General features: G+C 37.8%; 1 protein-coding gene across 2 annotated transcripts in view; it reads right to left on the bottom strand.

The window, feature by feature from the left end:
* The window catches only part of cntn4 (contactin 4), a 113277-nt gene that overhangs the window by 69865 nt on the left and 20321 nt on the right, over positions 1-23091 (bottom strand). For both annotated transcript variants that reach the window (XM_062444801.1, XM_062444810.1), the window contains exon 3: positions 18747-18842. In XM_062444801.1, coding sequence (XP_062300785.1) covers positions 18747-18842 — 96 coding nt within the window. The remainder of the gene's footprint in view (positions 1-18746; positions 18843-23091) is intronic.

Genomic DNA, 23091 nt, shown 5'->3' on the forward strand with positions numbered 1-23091 from the left:
ATAATATAATAGCATAATAATGCAAGGTGGGCAGGGAAATATTGAAGTAAAAAAACGATAAAGGTCATGTCCCTGTATCATACGATAAATCGATATATCGACATGATGATGTTGATAATTAAGTTATTGTACGATAAGTCGATAATTATTGTGACAGGCCTACCTGACACTTAATATGTCTTTCAGTAGCTGTGTTGAATAGAGTATATCAGTAATACTGTTGACATGAGATCTACTCACAGAGAAGTTCTTTTCAACTCGATGTCAACTCATCAAATGTCAATGTTGTGACGTAACCTGCCTCTGGAGTCGTGCAGCAGGTCTGCGGTAACTGTCGGGCACATGCTATTTTCCTGCTGAGCTTAATCAAAACCTACCTGCCGGCGGACTAGCAATTAAACAAAACAGTCTTGGATAAACCCTTCCCTTTGCCTCCCCTAGCTGCTTGGCCATTTATCACAGCATGATTCCATACTCCTGCTGGCTCTAAGGATCAGGTACTGTACATGAGGCAGTGGAGGCAGTCAATCAGAACTATTTGGAACTCGGGTGCAGAGTTTGGCTGTCGGTGCGTGTTGAGCTGCTGAACACAGAGTAATGGCACAGCAGACGTCCGTGGGGACACTTCAAGGCAGGATAAGGCATGTTGTTTGTGTGTGTGTGTGTGTGTGTGTGTTTCCTCTCCAGCGCTTTTGGACAATGGCTGCACCTGCTCTCGTTCTATGTTTAAAACCCATATGACTGCATGGCCACAACGGACGCTGCAGAGAGCAAAAAAACATAATGAGATGTCTCACACAGCTGGCCAAACGGTCTTCAAAAAAATCATCCAGGGCATTGATTTTATGGGTTACACAAGGCTCCATGGTATAAATACGGGACATCTCCAAGACGAATTGGAGAAGAAATCCAGCTGCCTTGAGAAGCAGCATTACAATCACTGCCATGGTAACAGGAAATCAGCCTTTATTTTCTATTTCTTTTACAGTGCAGACAGCAGCTTTTGCACATGAGCTCAAACTAGCAATTCCAGTTAGTGTAAAGTGTAAAAAAAACTGATGTAGAACATGACTTTTCAAATCTGAAAATACACAATAATCTTAATATAGCATTATTTGTAATACACACATTACACTAGGCACACCACTGCAGTCTGTGGCTTCTTTTTGTCTGCCAAAACATCATTATTATTTCCAAAATGCGATCCAGTGACAAGACATCTGCTCAAGTCCTCAAACACCTCAGGGTGGTTCCCTTTAGATTAAAGATCACTTTGCAAAAGTCACAATGAATAAAGCTGCTGAGGTCACATAAGGAGACATGTGAGCTCAGCTTCAAAGGAGCGGCCTCACTGAATATTCAAAGCCTGAACAAGATGTGCAAGTCAAACATGCCCCGTCTCCTTGCACAGTTCGGATCACAACCCTGGACTGATTTGTGATAGTGTAATGTAAAGACGGAGCAGGAGGACAAATAAGGTGGGCCGTCACCCCAAAGTAGGCCAATCATTCTGCATGACAGCCAGAAAAGGAACATACTTTATCAACTTAGGGCACCTGTGGATGCACACATGTATGTTACTCCACAATGTGAGTAGGTAGTTTCTTGAAGCCACATTAATATTAATGCATTGTTTAAACATTCAGTGTCAGCATACACCCAATTTTCATTCATTTGTAAGTCATTAAGTATTACACTTCCATAAGGTTGAGGGACTTCCAAGCAAGAGATTGAGAGGAAACACCTGATCTTTCCATTTTAAATTTAGACTGTTTGTTCCAGAGCCACATAAGACATTATATTCACATAAATAGTATTCCCCATGACAAGTGAACTAACCTATCTGTACAATAATGGCAAGAGTGCCTCTTTAATTTCAGCATGTACTTATTCTTGTAAAATAATAGCTTTTCTTATATATCATTGTATGCTGTGTACACTGAAACAGGTAAATGTGATGAATGGCTATAAGATGGACAATATCATTTGCTGATTATATCTACCTCAGTTTTTCTTTACTTTGGAAAAATGGATTGTTTGGTTTCACTGAGTACGACCGAAGTCTTGAGTAGTTTGCTTATCATGCATTTTCCACAATTTAGAGTTTACATCAAACAATTCTTCAATCTCGGAATGTACAAATAAAAAAGCTGTTTAAACGCACAACCACTTCAAGCTTTTTGAGATTTTTATGTAGCTGTTTATTTTCCTTATCTTGACCTTTATGTTCTTTCCATCCTTAATCCCCCTGGCATGGTTTCAAGTGTGTTCCTTGTCCTCAAGTTGTATACACAAGCACTTTGAACACATTACCATTGTAATATATCCTTGATATCCTTATCCTTGATAAGTTCTACAAAAAAAGACACTGCCACTCAACATTATACTTCAAATTGAATCAAATCAAGTCTGTGCAATTCTGTCTAATTTGCTGTGGAGCGTTCTCCTGTTATGCGCCATCACCAAAGTCACCTATGAAATGACGTCTTTAGGTAACGGCTAATTTGAGGTAGCAGAAGACAACTGAACAAATCTATTTTAGTCAATGATTGTGGATGCTTGGACTGGCAGCCCTCATGTACTCATGTATCTGTTACAGTTTGTGACGTCAGCCAGCGGTTGAAAAACCAGCCATGTTTTTTTTTTTCTGCCTCCTTGTAATGTGATTAATTTCTACACAATGCAAGCCCTGGCTTGCTCTCCTTCTTCCTGCTGCAGCCCCAGAGCACAGTCAGAGCCACTGAAACTGTCCCTGGGGGGGTAGGCCCCTACTGCTAAAAGGAAATACATATTCATTTAGACACAGACAACATTCATGACAAAGATGAACAACAACAAAAAAATATATATTTTTTTGCCAACAAAGCAGCCATCTGTCAATACAAAAAGATATCTGAAGCTTTACTGGAACATCAGGCGTCATAATATATTATCAGCATCAGCCGCCTCATCTTTTGATATTAATAATACATGTGAAGGCACACTGTGATAACAATATGCATTTTTAATCACCCAATTACAAAGCAGTGGGATGCGGGCATGCTGCAAAATGCACAAATTTACAACAAAATGGTCCACGCTCGTCCTCTCCAAGACTGAATAATTCTCTGATTACAGGCGTCAATAGTGCAGCGTTACACTCATGAGTATCATGAGTAGGAGGGGTTGCCGGGTGCAGTCAACACGCCGATGTGGTACAACATGAACTACTTTTTCTAAAATAGTTCCAGAGTCATGGAGTCAAACATGGACACATGAGAAAAGTCAAGTGAGAGAGTGAGCTGAGAATTCGGTCCTATTAAAAATCTACGTGTTCACTGAGTTCAGGAGAGCATCTTTGCACCGAGAGAACGAAACAGAGAAAGAAACTCAAGACATTCCGTCCTCAGTTAAACTACTGTCAGCCCACATCGTGTTACTGAGTGCAGTACTCCCATATCTGCTCCAGGCTCCGAGAATCCTCTGTTTCGCTGTTTCACTTTACAGGACCGGACAGGATGCACATGCTCCGTGTTCTCGAAGCCTCGGGTGGAAGCAACTCACAGCAACACTCACAATCTTAAAAAAAAGAAAAAGGAAAAAAGGAAAGTACACTGGGAGCAAACGCACAAAAAGTGATTTCAGTCTTGAGTGCCCCTTAAAGGTCTCTCCCCATTAGTAAATAGAGGTCAGCAGCATTAGGTCCACGACTATACACGGTAATCGTGTAGTACAAAGAGCGCGGCTGGGTCACACTGGCAGCCCATTAATGTAGTTGGCTTTGAAAAAGACAGAAGCTGACAGCCTTTCAGCTCCTCTTGCTGCCTCTGACCCACAGTGACAGACCGGGGGGCAACTGCACTGCACATTTGGGAGAAACAAACACTTTTCAAGGCAGCTTGGTTTAAAAAAAAAAAAAAAAAAAAAAAACTTGAGCTAGAACCAGGTTGTGCTAATCCATTCTCCTCCTTGAACTCTGGCAGTAAGTCATTACCATATATTCCTGGCACGCTCTGACAACGGCCTGTCAGATGGAGAGTGAGCTTGTGTGGATTCGGGGGGGTAGAGGGGGTGGGGGTGGAGGCAGGCACCCGGCTCCTGCCTTTGTGCTCGGATCTGGCCTGGCAGGGTGTGTCATGCCTGATCTGCGCTCAGCCTCTTCTTCCTGTCGCTCCGCAACTCGACTGTAAGAGCAGGTAGGATCTCTGATGATGACACCGGTCACATTTGGTGGGATCACATCCTGCCGGTTAATGCTATGAAACCATGATACCGATAATAGCTTTTGAAGGACACTGGGATGAATGACTGATAGACCATAAAAAACTATCTTATTTTTCTACAAACAAACAAACAAATAAAAAAGGCTAGAATACTTTGAAATATGACAGAATCATTTAAATTGGTGGTTGATTGTGGTTGATGTCATATTAAACACTTCATGACCATTCAGCCTGAAGAGGGTTGTTACTGGTTGTGGTACAAACTTGACTGAACCCAACAGTGGTTCAGTCATTACAAACATTGTTAAAATCCAAAGAACTTTATTTGCTTTCTAGCAGGGATCTCAACAATTCCAAAGTTGCTAACTATAACTATATTTTCCAGACTTGATCATTACAAAACACTTTTAACAGGTATTAAGAGAAGAGACCACAATTCACCAATCCTTGCTGCCCTTCACTGGTTACCTGTGAGTTTTAGAATTGTTTTTAAGATTTGAATGCTTGTTTTTTAAGCATTGAATGGTCAGGATCCTGCTTATATTTGCGAACTGCTAACTTCTTATGAGCCTGATCGCTGCTTGTGATCCTAAGGCAGGGCCCTACCGATGGTTCCAAAATCTAGACTTGTTACTAGAGGGGACTGGGCCTTTGCTGTTCGGGCCTCTCAGCTGTGGAACTCCCTGCCTGGAGATCTCAGGCAGGCAAACTCAGTGTCATCTTTGTAAGACTCACTTTTATCGTATGGCTTTTTCTTAACTGTTGGTATTTGTTGTGTTATTTCATTTATTGTATAGGTCAGTGACAAATAAGGGTTGGCAAGATGAGCAATACAAAAAATATCAAAAAAATTGTCTGAAAGACGCATCAGGTTTGTTAAAATGTAAATTTAGTATTTTTGTTGGTTTGATGTCATTTGAAATGACATTTGCAAAAAAAATGTCACCAAAAGTAAGACTGAATCCTCCTGAAATGGTCAAATGGTGTAACCACAAAAGAAATTCTTCAAAAAATGAAATGGTTCTTGATTTATATGATTCCCCAGATTAAATGTAATATTTAAAACAATTGTATTCCATTACCTTTATTTAATATAAAATGTATGATGTAAGATCATGCCAACCTAGTTGATATGGTGTTTTATTGAGAATTTAGCATTTTTAAGCAAGCTTAATCTACACAGTTTTTAAATGCCTACACCACTTAGACATTTTTGCCATAATCCTCTAATATATTCTCTCAAAATGGATTAAAAGCAGAAATGTTATGCTGGCTCCACAAAAAAAGAACGTGTGCAAATTATTCATATGGTTATTTTCCAATTTTAACCCCTTTTAAAGTGAATTCAGACATTTTCTTCTAAACATTAAATAGGTCGTAGATTTATTTCTAAAAAAAAGGTGTAAAAAGCATTTCAACCATTTAGATTTGAATTGTGGAGCTAGGCTTCACAAACTGTGTTTCAAGATTTCTGTCTGGATTTAATGGGCGGGTCTGAAAATCTTGCATAAACCTGCCCCTGCTGCTGTAGAGGTATAAATACATTCAGCGCACACTACTACTACAGTCTAAAGTTAGCTGAGTTAGCCGCCGAGCTAACTGTCGAGTTAGCCGCCGAGTTAGCCACCGAGCTAGCCGCCGAGTTATCAGCTGAGTTAGCCGCCGAGCTAGCAGCTGAGTTAGCAGCAGAAAGCTCTCAGGCCTAGCGTCCATGTTTCTGTTAGAGGTGGTGACTTTGATTGACAGGTGACACTTGGTAGGGGGCGGGGTTTCAGCGAACTCTGCGGCCACTCCCACAGCGTTTGTGAGAAGAGAAATAGGCAGACTTTTACACAACTTTGAAGCCTAATTTCATATATTTTGCGATTTTTTTAATCATTCAAATTTTGCAGGGTGGTTAACAACACAATGGTATGTCAAACTCAGAACACATATTTATTTTTTAACTTTACACTGACTTTAAATTTGACAAAACCACATGGACACAAAAAAACCTAATTGACCCGTATATCTTTATTTTGGATCTTTTACTTGCATTATCTGTTTTTATTGTAAAGCACTGTGTAACTTTGTTTTGGTGCTAAATAAATGAAGTTGTTATTATTTTAGGGAAATGTGTATCAAATGACATCTGGAATATTTAAATTTGATGGCATGATGGAGTAATCATAAGTTTAATGAAGAGTTGGAACAAGTTGATACAAAATATAAGTGGGTTGTAGGATATATAGATAGCATCCTCTATTACAGTATATGTAATTTTATAATAATAAAAATTATGTATTTATAAAGCACTTTACATTTGAAAGACAAAACTCAAAGTGCTCTCTATATTGTGATGTAATTAGATCATTTGGAAAATTAACATGAATTGTAAATACACATATGAATGTCTGTTTTTGGCTAATCCAGCAAATTAAATACCTAACATTTTAAAGTGATTTGTCTCATTGATGCAAAAAATAATCTCAAAATCCAATATTGGCACAAAGAAGTCCTGCACATTAACTTCCCCACCATGTCCTCATACACCCACACATGCTGCAGAGATATGTACCCATCAGCATTTTTACTACCAAGTTTATTTGTCTCATGGTATTCTAGTGTATGTATCATCATACTGCCTGCGTCTAACTGTCTGACTGTTAGTAATAAAACTATGTTTTTAACCCACTCAAGGATATGTTAATGTGTTATATTGTCTCATTTAACACTCTGTACATATTTTATATATTAACACCACTAAACTGCTAATTGTTTTTGGTGGGTGGATGGATAGTAGAGAGATAACATCTTATTTTTAGAAATTCTGTATTTTCTCTAGCAGACATCACTGCTTAGCTTTTCTTGTCTACGGTCGAATGAATAAAATATGACACTCACTGTTTGGAAGTATGGTAGCTGATACACTGTGTGTGTGTGCGTGTGTGTGTGTGTGTGTGTGTTTGGTAAATCCAAGATTTCTGAGCAACGTGTCTATTATCAGGCTGCTGATGCAACTTGGTTACATCATATTTCATTGTAACCATGTTAAAATGAAACATGAAGTGAAATACAAAAAAACTCAAATTGCATTTTTGAGTCTTCAGCACACATTATAACTTGAATTACTATGAAAGAAGTCAGTTAAATATGATTAAATGTAAATGATGTGAAGAATCTTTGTTATCACATCCAATTAAGCATCAAAATGTTTGAAACAAGACAAGTAAAGCTGCCTTTTCATGTAAAAACAGACCAGTGATCAACGATTCTGCCTAAAAGAAACTAATTAAAATTTGTCAGTGTCCCTTTAACCTCTATAACATATACCCACTGTAATTCACTTTAAAATAGAACATAAAGGAGCACATCGGAGACACCAGCCTCTGAGAAATCAAAATGTTATGATTATAAACTTCGGTTCCCTGAAGGGGAGAGAAATGAGATTGCAGCATACATGGCACTTCCATCTGATGCAGCTCGAGCACAGAGCTGCGGCTTGCATCATTCTTTCAACAGGTAAAAACTGAGCGCACTGGGACGAATGGGACAACACAAATCCTCAATGGTCCTGCACACGTGAGACAGCTGGTAACAGTGATTAAGCTGCTTTAGACTGCTACAGGTCGAGTCAATAACCTTATTTCACCGTGAAGGAAAATAATCTGTGCAATCACAATGAATTATAAAAGATTTATAAGTGTGATTACATTATATTACATCATTACCCTTTAAAGGTCGTTTTAGTTTTGATGCCATATTTTGGTGCTAAGTGGCTTCTTCCGCACTTTGGCATTTGTCGATGAACCATTACCGGTTTGGTTGCTGAATGATAGCGAGCATCCACTATTTAACCCTATAATGTCAAGTGAATTATATTTGATACATGAGTTTTAAAGACCTTGACATCATCAGTGTGATTTTTTTTTTCCTGAAATACCTGATGTTCACAATAATTGTAGTACACAGATAAACCACCAGGGGAACTTTTATTCGAGGCATCAAAGATGGACGTTGTCAATCAGTGAGCCACAATTTTGAGGCCTGGAAATTTTTTGCCAATTTAAAAAAAAGTTTATCAAAAAAACATTCAAATAGTTACTGATACTTCAATAGGAATAGTTACTGGATTGATGCAATGTTGAATTACTAAATATATTGTAGCTTGTTTTATGGTAAATTCCTGTTGACAATTAGATACACCAGGTATACAAGGTAATTTAACTGTAAATCTGTCAATTGTCATTTGTGGGTGATATGAGCTTTATGCATTGCATTTAAGGGCTTTAAAATGTTATGTTCTGTATATTATTATTTGTTTGAAAGAAAAGAATGTTGTGAGCAACACAAAAATACATACGATTTTGTAGGTGGTGATATGAGCTTTATGCAGGACCTATAAGGTCTTAAAAAATGTTGTATTCAGTATGTTTTTCTTTTAAAAAAACATGCTATGAGAAATAAATTGCAAAAAAATCCAGGTGTATCAAATATAACACAAAACAAAGGTCCAATAAACACCCCAGTTTCAAAGAACTTGAATGTTCTGGCAATTATTTTATGCTTCAGGCCTTACAGGGTTAAGTAAAGCTGGTTTGTTGGGTGCAAAGCTCCCATGGATTGAGATTGGTAAGAAATTCTACAATAAGTGAGCTGAGCTGCAACAGTGAACGCAGCAACACAGCTGTAAAAGCTGGTAAAGTACATGCAGCGTTATGAATTTCAACTTCAAACTGCAGCCCAGTGCTCTGCTAGGCGAGCTAGGCTGCTGTGGACGAAGCTGTCATGTTTTCGACAATTGTTATTTTCCCCTTGCACAGCAGGTGACAGCGCATTTCTTCTGGGATGAAATCCCCACAGGCACCGAAGGGATTTGTGTTTATGTAGCGGCACCGAGAGCCTGAGGACATGACGTGTGACTGCAACCCGGCAGAGAGGATGGAGGTGCTTACACCGCTGCAGACCATAAAGAAAAGGAAACAGGTTGTTAGAATGAAGTTCTTTGCATGTATAGTATAGCCTACACACATGTGGATTCAGATGAGACTACATCCATGTGAACCTGTGTTTCTCCATCTCTTTTTGAACCCCCCTCCCACACTTTCACACACTTCAGATGCAACAATAAAAAAACAGCTATGTGTACTGTAAACTTTAAGGAGCTTAGAGGGATATTTAAGAAGCGTGTCACTCACTCACGTCTTCTGGGAAATGTGCGCTCAGACTCCTCCGTGACCTTTTCATACGTGATTAGAAACTCTAATCAACTGAGAGTGTGTCACTCTCTGAAAATACAGCATATCCCATTTCATGCTGCTGTCATGTTCCTTGGCTGCTTGTCACTAGTTGCTCTCCACTAAGGTAACTGTGCTACATTATGTCAAAACTGCACAGGTTTTTTTTTTGGGGGGGGGGGGGGAAAGGCTCAGTGAGCTCCGTATGGATGGTGTTGACAGTGACATTTGATATTATTTCAGAGAGCTCAAGTCCCCAGACACATGAAGAGAGAGAGAGGGGGAGGAGTGGGGGGTATGACTGAATATGGGATTGTGAAAGGAGATTACTGGTGCAGATTGTGAAATGTGTCGTCTGCTAATCAGATTAAGAGCAGAATAATCCCTGATGAAAAAAGGGACTAAATATGAATCATATACGATATCGTCAACAAACAGCACCGGGGTAAACATCTTTCTCATCGTGTGTGAAGAGGTTAGAAATTGGGAAAAAATTGCGTTGAGCTTTAAAAGACAACTCTTAAGTTTTTCTTTTACTTTGGAGGGCACAATTTGCAGGATATTTAAATGGTTTCAAGTTTGAATAGTGTTGCTAGGTGACCTTTAAAAAAAAAAAAATGATTTAAAGAAAAATTTCCACATTATGTTTGGTAATTAGAAAAAGGTAAGGCGACAAAAAAGCTTATAAAAAGGTCTCTGACACTTTTTTTTTCAAATGGTAAATTAACACTCACAATGGTGGATTGTTCAAACTGAACTCTAACTACGGCCCACTTGAAGGCACCGCCAGTGATTTGCACCACTTCTGTTAAATGTGGCTATTCAGTAATCCTGTACAATATAACGTTTAAAATGTTGACATGATTGTGCAGATGAAAGGAGAAAAAAAAAAAAAAAAACAGAATAAAGGCTTGAACATACCAGTGTAGAATGTGTTATATTGGTTGCATATAGTGAAATCTTTTGGAAGTATGCTGGTCACAAAAACACATATTTCCTACAGCTGCTGATAGAAATCTGAGAAGCAAAATATGGAAATGTGTCCACTGCACTGTCTTCATAATTAAGTACCCTCTACTTACCCAGTTCTAATTTTGTGTGCATGAAAACTAACATGCCAAAACGATATTAATTATGCCGACAATGTTTATTGAAGGGGAAAAATTAAGGTACCGTAATACAGCATGCTACAGGGAAACACTAATATAAGTAGTGAATTAAAACTGGAGCACTACCGTAAAACTAGTATAGAAAACACCTTCTATATGATTTTTTTTCATTTAACATCTTATACACCAGTAAAATACAGAGAGAGGTTGGATCTGGATATGATTATAGGTCTGTAAAACACTGTCTACACTAAGAACATAACTATAAAAAACAACAATGTGAGCGTCCACACTTACTAACTTCAATGTCCTGTATGAATGAAAATGGATATTGATGACCCGTTACTGCTGTATGTTATAGGGGGAAAAAACTAAAAAATAATGGTTCACAGGCGGGTGCTGATTCAGTTTGTTGCTCAGAAGCATTTTGGGACACTAGTTGCTGTGATGTTTCAGTATTTACAGAACAAACTGATCCGACCAACAGCAGCAGATGTGCAAAAGCGCACAGATGATCAGCTTTTATTGAGCTGTGGCAGCGACACACAATATAACCATGAAAACTTCTGATCTGAAGCCTAAAAGATTCACTAACTATGTTGTTCTTCCACTGGATGGAACAGAGCATAATGCTTTGTTTGACTCTGGGACTGACACAGAGTCTGAGGACAGTGAGCTTGGTGAGCCTTACAGCGACTCGGGAGCAATATTTGTGCACAGCGACAGCTCTGATTAAGAGTTTTTAGGACTCGAGTGAGCACACAGCTACACACTGATATGTAAAGTTACTGTGTTCTTTTAAAAGGTTTAATCGAAACTCATAGCCTAACCCGAACCCGGTCTGAGTTAATATACCGGTCCAGTTCAGTTAAGCAAATCATTACCGGACCATTAACCATTAACATGACACACTGTTTCAGGGGTAATATGTGTGTTTTGGAATAACTTGTATAAAAATATGAGTTTATAAATTAATAGCTACTGGCGCATTCAAATAAACCAGTCTTCAATAGCATGACACCCCCCAAAATAGACTGTGTGTTATCAACCTATGTGTCTCATTTACAGTAGTTCACTTACCATCACTTTAATACATATATGGCTTTTTATAGCTTTCCTGCAGAATTAGTGTTACTTAGGTACATAGGGTTAGCAGTATAGAGTTGATTTATATATGTGGACTTATTATAATATATAATTATATTTTATTTACCTTTGATTTCACTTTCATCTATGTTGAATGAATCAAATACTACTCATTGTTGTAGCTACTCTGCAGTGTGTTTATATTTCTTTCTTTATCATTTATATGTGAGGCTCTTCAGGTTACAGGGGAGAGTAGGTGTGATATTCATAAAACACACCCACATCAGTACTAGCTTGGTGATGTGTGCCAATGCAAACAAGAGAACACACACCGCTGTGGTATTATCTACTGTTACCACCTGTTTAACATCATGAAGCTAGAGGCCAGCATGCTGTTTTTTCTTGTAATTGTCACCCATCTCTATGTAGCATAATACTACCAAATAGTTTGATTAATCTATAGATGCAGCACAGTGACACAAATGGAATAGCCTCCCTAAAGATACACATATTCACTGCACACACACACACTCATGCACAGCACCATTTGATGGGTAATCCTGGGTTATACAGCAGATGTGCACTCTCCCTACTAACGTGCTCTTGTACTTCCATATTCCCATGAAATTTCTCTTCCCTCTATCACCATCCCCACACATTCACCCGTGCTCTTTCTTCTGTCCAAACACGTCTTGATGCATGGACGAGCCCGTCCTGCATATACAGCGGGCAGGACAGCTGTCTAGCATGCATAATGTGTCCTCTGAGAGCCCCCTCTGGCAGGTGGAAACCCACCAGAGCCTGTGACATACAGCGAGGGTCCCGCCACTATGGGAAGGTCTGCAAACATATGGTACTGAATAGGGATGCACACAGGTTTTTCCTTGAATGTGCCACCCACATGCAGAATTTGATTAAAATGCAATGAGGTCCTCATGAGGTGGCTCAGGTTGCCTGACAGTCATTATTGTCTTGTTATTAGCTGTCAGGCTCTTGATGCCATACTGAGATACAGCTCCAAACTAAAGCTATGAAATATGAGTGCAGACGACTGGACATATGACAGATTTCTTCCAAGTCTAAGCATGAAATTGAGCACCCACCACCAGCATTGAATATGTACCATCATCTTTTTTTCATGTTTTATTTCCCCATATGTGGTTAGGAATTCAGAGTGTTGGGCATGGCTGCTGTGCTTTATTATACCTGCTCAAAGCAACAACATGCAACATGAAACTGTCCAATATTCTCTATTCAGAAGCAAGGAAATTGGCTTGTGAATGGAACCTTGTAATGGCCATAACCCCTGTGAACTGCCACTGGCAGGAAAATCTCCTCCTCAGGTAAAATAGCCCTCAGAATCAAGAAAAATACATTCCATGCATATTAAATTGTATTTGTTTATGATCATCATCCTTTCTCATTCCCCTTTTCATTCCAAGATTTTTAAAAAATATATTTCTTTACATCCTGGGCGCATTCTGTCATATCATGTTGTTTTCGTTGGCGTTTTTTCCTCATTTGTCATCTTGTTTCAGTGATTTTATGTAAAAACATACAAACATTTCATATCTTCTGACAGGCCAAACAGATTTGCAATAAAACAATAACAGAAGTGAGGTTGCTTCCTGACTTCTTGCCCTCAGTAGAGGATGGAGAAAACCTTTTCACAGAGGAGCTCCAGTCTGTAACGTATAGGTATGATCACTTAGGCTTTACATTTAATCAAACTAACGTCATAAATGATCTGAAAGAGTGTTTACTGTTAAAAAGCCATACCGTATCACCGGTTTTGTAAGCTCATTTATAACAAGTCACGTACATCACAGCTAAACAGTCATCTACGTTGTGGGGATGTTAATTTATTTCTGTGCAATATAAAAATCAGCATCAATTAGCAAAAACAAACACATTCTACCCATGTTACAATATTCTTATTTTGAAATGTAGTTTAAAGCTGCCCATTAGATATAATGTCACTGACAAAACTGAATGTAGTCCAGACATTTACCCTGATAGATACACAATTCAAGAGCCAGAAAAACGATTTTCATATCTTATAGGGATGAAGTGAAAGCAGGGGCTGAAAAGCAGGAAAAATATATCGAAAAATGTAAAATTGTATAGCCTGTGTATGGTGAGCAAATATATAATTTATAAGCAATTTGTAGTTAAAGGAAAGGGCTGATACATTTCTTAACAATGTGTTAGTCCTTCTATCAATACTTTCTGACTTCCATAACATCTCGATGGCACTCTACACTAAACTCATTCACTTCTGCTATTGATGTAAATCTTTAAAACAGGTCACGGATTCTTTCAGGTCACAAAGTTTCAGTTTTTAAAAAAAGGCTTAGAGATTTCCTAAAACTGCTGAGCAAATTTTACTTAAAAAGGAGTATATAGAGGATCTGTTGGGGTCTATTTTCAGCAGCAGGACAGTGTTCATTGGAATAAAGGAACATGTCATCCAGGGTAAGGCTGTAGCTCCTTGTTTTTTAATAGTTTTTAGATAACAAAGGAGGTCTGTAGCACACATAAACTAGGCTTTCACTTCATAGAACGTACTTAATAGTAGAGGCAACACATTGTTTTTGATGGGATTTATAAATTAATATATTGCCAGAGTAGCTAATATAAATAAAAAGAAACAACAACAATTCAAGTATTTCACTAAGCAGTAGAAACACAGCCTGTTCGACTGCCTGACATTTATGAAAGTAGCCACTAAAAATAAAATCTGTTAAATAACAGAAGCATCAAATGCACATGCAGCAAATGTGATGAGACGGATTGGCAATTGGCCGATTTAAGCCATTTACACCAGTAAACCCAGCATTGATTACTTTGGCAGGATGAGCAATCACCAAGTTTAATTCAGTTTAGGAAGATGCTGCAGGTCCTGGATGGCAGGGCGAGCTACCTGACAAATGTGCTGTTAAACAGGCGAAATGATGAGAGAGAAGCATTTGTTGTTGTTGTTGTTGTCAGACAGGACGTTCTCAGTAGAATTTATTAACAACATATTCTATATCCATGTCTTATATCTCTATATTCACACATCAGCTCAAAGCATTATCCTGGCCACTATTCTACCACTAACGGAAAGATACTCTGTTCAACTCATGTATCTTCATACCAAATAAGTTGTACACCTTAAAACATGTACAAGTCGTACTTCTTTCAAGGATGTTGACCTATTTTACATAGCATTTTATCCTCATTAATAATCTCCACATACATCAAGACATATACATCACCCCTCTATTATTAGTTGTTATCATTATTATAGTGTTGTGCAATTCCTCAATTCAGGCGGTATACCGGTTTTAATTTCCTGTACGATTACATTTAAAATGGCTGTAATAACTACTGTAATTCTGCAATAGGCTGCAAAATATAATATAATCACCACATACAGCGCTACTATCTGGGCAGGGTATGTACAGTGTATTGACAGGGGACCCCTATTAACTATGTAAACTTCATACTAATTAAGACAAAAATTAAAAACCCTCAAATTGCCACACAAACAATTTGTAACACTAAAAGTTCTATATTTATGTAATATTTATGCTGGATATAGCAAGCTAGCTAGCCAGGTATCTCCATAATTGAGATTCCAGAGTTTAAAATTGAGTCCAGTGAACGAGGCCTAACGATAATAACGGTTTCCCCGGCAATCTCTGTCAGCTTCCTACTGCTTTGGAAATAAACATGATTTTTACATGAATTGCTCAAAAAGGTTTGTTTGAAAGTAAAAGCAGGAAATGAACTAGCCACCTGTAGTAGCATTATGGCAAACTGAAAAGGGAACTAAACCTGGGTTAGTTCGTTTACATGTTAAGCTGTTCATGCTAGAGAAGTAGTAACTTAGCAGAAGAAATAAAATTGCTCATGTCTGCAAGAATCCAAATTCACATTTGGAGTTTTCAAAGATTACTACTGGCTGAGATTTAGAAAGTAAACTTCTTCACACAGTTCTGTGTTTTAATCACATTTTTCTTACCATGTGGAGCTGAACATTTGATCCAGTCGGCATTGCTCTTTTCTCCCAGTTGGTTATGTGGAGGTGAAACAATCTCCAGGACAATAATGTTCATAAACGCTGTGTAATATTTACACAGCTGAGTTTACTGTCGTCTGAGGACACCTCTAGATTTTATATGTCTGACAGCAACAAGTTCGACGGCAGACAAAAGTTTTTCTCTTCACTCTTCAGTGACTGCAGGACCACCAGCAGTTTCCTTACAGTCCAGCCATGGTGAAAGTCAGCCTCATTCATGTAATTAAACTGTCCCAGATAGAGATCTTTATGCAGTTAGCCATAATGCTGCTATAGGCGGCTAGCTCCTGTGTTTACTTTCATTCAGACTCAGAAACAAACTCTGTGTACTCCTGACAGGAAAATAAGCCACTTGAAACCTATAAAAAGTCCAGTCAAGCAGAACAACAAAAAAATCAGGAACATGATACAGTATACTGTAAAAAAAGACTGAATCTTTAAAACAAAAATACTGTGATACAAATTTTTGGTCATACCGCCTTGCACAACTCAGTTGCCAGTTCAAGAATGAAATCTATCTAATAAAAAAGAGAAATATAGTGACTATTGTCAACCATATTTAACACATTGCAATAATGTACCACATTACAGTAGCAACAAAACACATCACAAGAATTGACGAAAGCTTTTGACTGCTAAAAGTAGGGACTGAAGCGGGAATTCACTAAATAAACACTGTGTACCTTCTGTTGCCAAATTAGTGTTAGCTTCATGCTAGGACTCTATCGACATTAATGTGGGCTACACTACAGTTTATTCACACATTTACCGCATTTAGAAGTTATGTTTTCCGACTGAGATTTTACCCTTACGGTATTACGGTTATTTTTTCTAACACTCAGTGGGCCGTTACATCAAATTAACCTGTACAACAGGAGGAATGATGGGAGACAAACTTTTTTTGTTGTCAGACAGAAGCTAGCACTCTCTGGGCAAAGTCATTCTCTAAGATACAAATGCTACTGCCCTCTACTGGCCTAGACAGGATACAACACTGATCCATTTTAAATGAAAAAATTGAATTCTTATACCAAAAGTAAAGTTAAAGAAATACACAAACCAAAACTATCTAACTACATTTTGTGTGGCTCACAAAGACATTTTAATTCAGGTTATTTCATGCCACTCGTTTCCTTTCCAGTGCAATTCCATTTAAAGTCATTCAAAATATAAAATTAAACTTCAATGTGCTGACTGATGACAGAACTTCATGGTCAGTAGATAGCCTACTCTACATTTCAAAACAATCTGGTTTCAGCATGGATGAAACAAATCTACATTGCCAGATTAGCGGCAGTATCCCCTGCTACTAGCAGAGGCAAGTGCCATTTTAGATGTACCAAAAGCGGCATATGAGGTCAACAAAGAAAACCAGAACTGGCAATACACTTAGCTCTTTGCCTGATGATTGATTGCTTTTCAGTTGTTGCCAGTTTAAATTCTCTGATGCTCTGACCAGCAGCTTGGCTGAACGTGTATTTATGTGTTTAGTGCCAACATTCTGGCCTGTTGAATCTTGATTTGTTGTCTGTTGATTTATTTTATATTCTTTCTGGTGGGTGAATGGATAGATGTAACTGGAGCTGAAAACGTTGTTGTCTGCCGGCACTGTATACAGCATTACAACATGTTACAGTAGGGCAAAGCTTTCATGGGATTTTGGTGAATTTTCAAGGTTGTTCTTCATGCCTGATTCCCATTAAATGACTTGGAGTAAAACATGGTGGCACACATGCATTTTAAACACATTTCAAAGCAACATTTTCATCTTTAAATGTCAGGCCACACAATACACATACAAACACTCTATTACTGCATCTGCTTTTAACAACCAAGTGACTAGTCAGTTCATTCAGTGGAATGATATGTTGATAGCAGCCTCTATTCCAGCTGAGAGATATAACTCATTAAAATGGAGCTCTAATGGACAGCTTGTATTGGCTGTGTATATTACTGAAGAGACAAGTGTCTTGAGGGGGCTTTTTATGTGCCTGAAGATGCCTGACATGTTGGAATTATTTCCCCGTTGGTCCTAAAAAACAAACCTTAATTGGATTACTTCAGCGCAAATTGACAGATATGAAAAGAGTCGGCCGGGCAGCGGTTTGCATTCTACAGCACGGAGAACAATGAAATACAGGCCTATCAGACCAACTATTTGCAAATCTAAAAAATCCAGATTGCCACTGAGCTTGCCAAGGCGTTTCCCCACCTAAACCCCCAAAAGGATACAAGCTCCAAACAATTACAATCAATTCCAGCCTAGCAGCATTTTTAACACAGCAGAGCAGTGCATGAATCAGTGATATCTGTTAGGTGGCTGTCAGTTGGGGGAATGTAATCCAAGCAGCTGTTGCACATAGCGGGTTTCAGTAAGAGAAGACAAGAAGCTAGGAAAGGACACATCTGCTGCAATTAGACAGAATATGTGAAGAACTTTTGCTGGAAAACTAATTTTTAACTCGCTTATTCGGCAAAGAAAAATTAAAACCACAACGTGCTGCTTTTACACTTTGGTTTTTGTATGAATTAAACAATAAAGACAACATTTTAATTATTGACTTTTAGAGGTGTTGGTATATATCAATTATAACTCAACATAACATAGAGTTTTGTACTTTTTCTTTTACCTTCTTATACCTTATATAATGGGCATTGTTTGTCTTTGCTTGAGGACTACCATTATTTAGAAAAAGGCTTAACATAGCTTATTAGCTGATGTTGAAATGAGGACACAACACAATTCTCTAATCAAAGCAGATCCATCTGAAGGCTGTGACGGGAAGGATGTCGCACTCCCCATGACCTAACTAAGACTGATCACACCTAAGAATCAGATTCTAAGAATCACAGGGAAATCTTGCACATTCCCCAGCAGCAGATGTAAAGTGCTGATTACCAAGTCAAAAAGTGCCACTGAAACAGCTGGATCCTGAACAGCACCAGTCCAAAATACGAGCTTCAAACTGCAAACAACCATCTGAAAACGTTTCAAACCGTACAACCTCATCCATTTTGTTGCTTTTGAGGTTGAACAGTCAATACAAGTGACAATGTGTGGTTTTACCTCCAGAATGTGGTGGAGGGCCACACAGCAGAACCACTCCTTGACCTTCACGGACTGATACAGAGCTTCTTCTGTGCGTCTTGAAGTTTTCCAAGTCTGAAAAAAAGAAAGAAAAAGAAGTCAGTAAAATATCCGCTCAAGTCAGAAGCTAATACATCTGATCCTTGGACGCATGGAAGCACTGTCATGAACAAATGATTGTTTTTCGTACTCCATTGTTTTTCTTGCCTCCTTTCTCCCATTCAAGGTCATAGCCTATGGAGCCTATAGCAGAGTGCAGCAGGCAGAGGGGAACACTCAGTACAGGATGCCAGTCTATTATAAAGCTCACAGAGATAAACGCTGCACACACTCACACAGTACCAGAGAGTTCCTGGCCTTAGATTGTAGGAAGAACTGAAGCTTAGCCCTGACAAATACAGTACTTGTAAACTGTAAGGGCCAAAGTTCAACTTCACAATGTGTGAGACAGCGGTGCAAATTACTGAACCACCGCAATGCCTTAAACAAATTATACACATACAGCATCACCGTGATCCACTCTGCTGCTTCACTATTATTTTAAAGACTATTCACATAACATTTTAAAGACCAAAAAATATATCTTAGAAATTACTACAACTTCTGCAGCAACAAATTGTATATTTTAGCATGGTAAACAGAATTTGGCTTCCCCTCAGGCCAAATCACCCCCTCTGTGTGTTTGTGTATATTGTAGATATTAATGGCTGTGATAGAGCCACAAGTATCCAAAAGAAGTGAATTAAAGACCTCAGTGGGGACACAAGTGACCGGTTAAGTTTTAAAACTTTAATGTTTGAGGGAAATAAGTGTAGGTAGAATGCATGAATGTTAAAAAAGATGAATAAAGTGATTTTTCAACTTGTCTTACAGGCAGGGGGGATGATCCAAGAGATTTTTAAAATTAAATCTGTACTAGTGAAGCAAAAGACAACGTCATACAGTCAAAAACTGCAGAACAGTCCAATTGTTTTGTCAGTGTCATAACTTGTTTTTACGCTCATTTATTGGACTTTAAAAATTGTTAATTAAACAAATATTCAAAGCGAATCATGCCGTAAAATACTTTCAGTTAATTTGTCTGTACACGTCTTCCAGATCTTTAGAGACTCATCTAAAATCTTTCTTTCCACTGAATATTGACACACTGGGGTTTTTAGAATGTTTTTCTTTGTGGTTCAGTAACCAAAAGACCAGTCAGTCTCTATGCATCACTGCTGCATTAGATTTTAGTGTTGACTTTATGCTGCATATGAGGCTTGTTATATTCAGTTTTTATTGACTAACAGAAACTCTAAGGGAATTTAATGGTGTTAATTAAAAAATTGTGGAAAAACACCATGTAAAATGAAGAAATCTGGGAGGAAATCTCATTTTAAAAATCAAATACCCAGTGCAAACACCGTACTTATAACTGTCTGATGAGCATTTGCATTTTCATTTGTTAAATGAATTTTCCAAGCACAGAGAGGAGCTTATTCGCTGTAAATTGCAGTTGACCCTGTCTTTTTTGTCTGTGCTTCAGTAAACCTGACCAACTATGTATGTATGGGGATATGAAATCTGTGTGAAAATCAGTTTAAGCTGTTTTTTTCCTTTTAAAAGATCTGGGAATGTTTTGGTTTAAAAGCTATACAACCCTAACCTTCAGATTTATAGAAGCTGAGCTGAAACCTCAGCTTTTAAGCTGGACTCCAAAGAGGCGGCAACTGACTGAAAAGCATGAAATCTTTAACAGAATATTTTAATGATTTCAATATCCACAAGAGAGAGAATGGAATATCGGTTTTGTGGATTCTTGTTAACATTAGTCGCCCGCCCACGCATGAGGAGCACCTGCTTTGAGCAACATCACTGCCAGATCCGAGTAGCACTTCCTCACTTTTTTTTTTTTTAGAAACAGTGGAAAGAGTCAACAGGAGATGGAGGGGGAGAGAGTTACAAATCCAACTACAGATGTTGTTATTATGTGGCATGCTTCATAACCAGTAGACGACCAGGCTGCATCCTCACTTAAAAAAATAGTACTGTATAAACTATAACATCTATCCATAAATATATATGTAATTTCATTCCCTTTAAAGTCATATTCAGTGATGCATGTTGAACAGCACATGCAACATTAAGCTGCCAAATAATTGCATTCTTGAAGAGAGACACACTTGAGGGAGACAGAAAATGAAAAGAATAAAGGCTATTACAGTACCCTGCATTAACAGCTGTATGTTGCAAATAATGAATGGAATTCCTGTATGAGCAAAATGTTTTATTAAAAAAAAAGAAGAAGTTGAAATCAATAGTGACACACACCCACTTATATGAAGCAAACAGCAATCTGCAGTCCCGCTGCTAAGCAGAGACGGTTTAGCTGTGGCGGGTCACACATGAGGGATTTTAATAGCTCTGGTGGTAATCAGGTTACCTTTCATTCATCACACCCACCACCACTGAACATTACAAAGCTATTCCTGCTATGGTTTTGACACAAAAAGCACTATTATACTGAACTAATTTTTATGTGACAAGTGATGGAAACAATAGCAGTTCATAACCACTTATCCAGCGATTCCCTGCACTAATGGTGTACATCCTGGCAGAGCTCAGGAAATGTAATTCACACATCACATAGAGGCTTCATGTCTGCACTGATAGCTAGTGTGAGAGGGGGATGAATATGTTCCTATTTGGAACTACTTAAAACCGAGAACAGCTGTTCACAGGGTTGAATATAATCTTGTTGAGGCATTTGAAGAAAAAAAAGCAGGAAAACAAGAATCAGTTCAATCAATCAGCAGTTGTGTTTACATGGCAACAGTACAGTAGTTTAAGAAATATTCCCAAAAAACAGAAGTTATACTTCATATTTTAAAAAGTATTTAAAAATGTATTTTTTGTATTTAATTCATACTTTTATGACACAGGCTTTAAATGCATTCATACACTTGTTTCTAACTTAATAACAACCTAGTAAATGAACACATGCCAGCTAATAAAGGGGTCTCAACTTTATCCATACATATTCTCTAAATTGGATTCATTAACCTTAATTAACCTTGCTCTACAATGTGCAGCATATTCTCGAGTCACTGCGAGCAGCAATGCAGACACGAATGCTCTCTTTTTGCAGACCTGCTCGTTGCAAAACTGCAACCAATCCACTTTCAAATGAGATTACTGATTAGTTCAGCCCCGAGTGATCTAAATGTAAAATTATTGGGCTCACTGATTTATGAAGAGGACTATAAGGTCAGTTAATATATGTCATATTGGCTGCAGGACAAGTCAATTAAGAAGCAGCCTTTAATTATTTCTTTAAACATAAATCTCTTCTTAAGCCAAAAGCGTAGTTTAACTAATAGCTATGTGAGACTCTTAAGCCCTATTAAGAGAGCAATTTCTAATGTTTTTCTAAAGATTAATACAAGATTTGGTACTGGGAGGTCAATTGCTTTAGCTATTAGGAGACATATATATATATATATAAATATCTATGTCTATCTAAAGACAGTTAGATAGATAGTTAGGTACAGTAGGTAGATAGATACTAGGTAGGTACGTAAGTAGATTGGTAGATAGATAGATAGATAGATAGATAGATAGATAGATAGATAGATAGATAGGTAGATAGGTAGATAGGTAGATAGGTAGATAGATAGATAGATAGATAGATAGATAGATAGATAGATAGATAGGTAGATAGATAGATAGATAGATAGATAGATAGATAGATAGATAGATACAGTAGATAGGTAGATAGATAGATAGATAGATAGATAGGTACTGTAGATAGATAGATAGATAGATAGATAGGTAGATAGGTAGATAGGTAGATAGATAGGTAGATAGGTAGATAGGTAGATAGGTAGATAGGTAGATAGGTAGATAGATAGATAGATAGATAGATAGATAGATAGATAGATAGATAGATAGATAGGTAGATAGATAGATAGATAGATAGATAGATAGATAGATAGATAGATAGATAGGTAGATAGATAGATAGATAGATAGATAGATAGATAGATAGATAGATAGATAGATAGATAGATAGATAGATAGGTAGATAGATAGATAGATAGATAGATAGATAGATAGATAGATACAGTAGATAGGTAGATAGATAGATAGATAGATAGATAGGTACTGTAGATAGATAGATAGATAGATAGATATTAATTGGGATTAATGTTTCCAACCGTTTAGAGTGCTGCATTTTAAGAAGAACCACCAATTTTCGGACCTGTTTTCCCTTCATTGATAAAACAGTTGCAGTACCCAAAACTCCAAAATACCTTCCAATGTTCTTGGTACTTTCACTACATTCA

This window comes from Scomber scombrus, chromosome 3 (assembly GCF_963691925.1).
Source record: "Scomber scombrus chromosome 3, fScoSco1.1, whole genome shotgun sequence".
In the NCBI taxonomy this organism is placed as follows: Eukaryota; Metazoa; Chordata; class Actinopteri; order Scombriformes; family Scombridae; genus Scomber; species Scomber scombrus.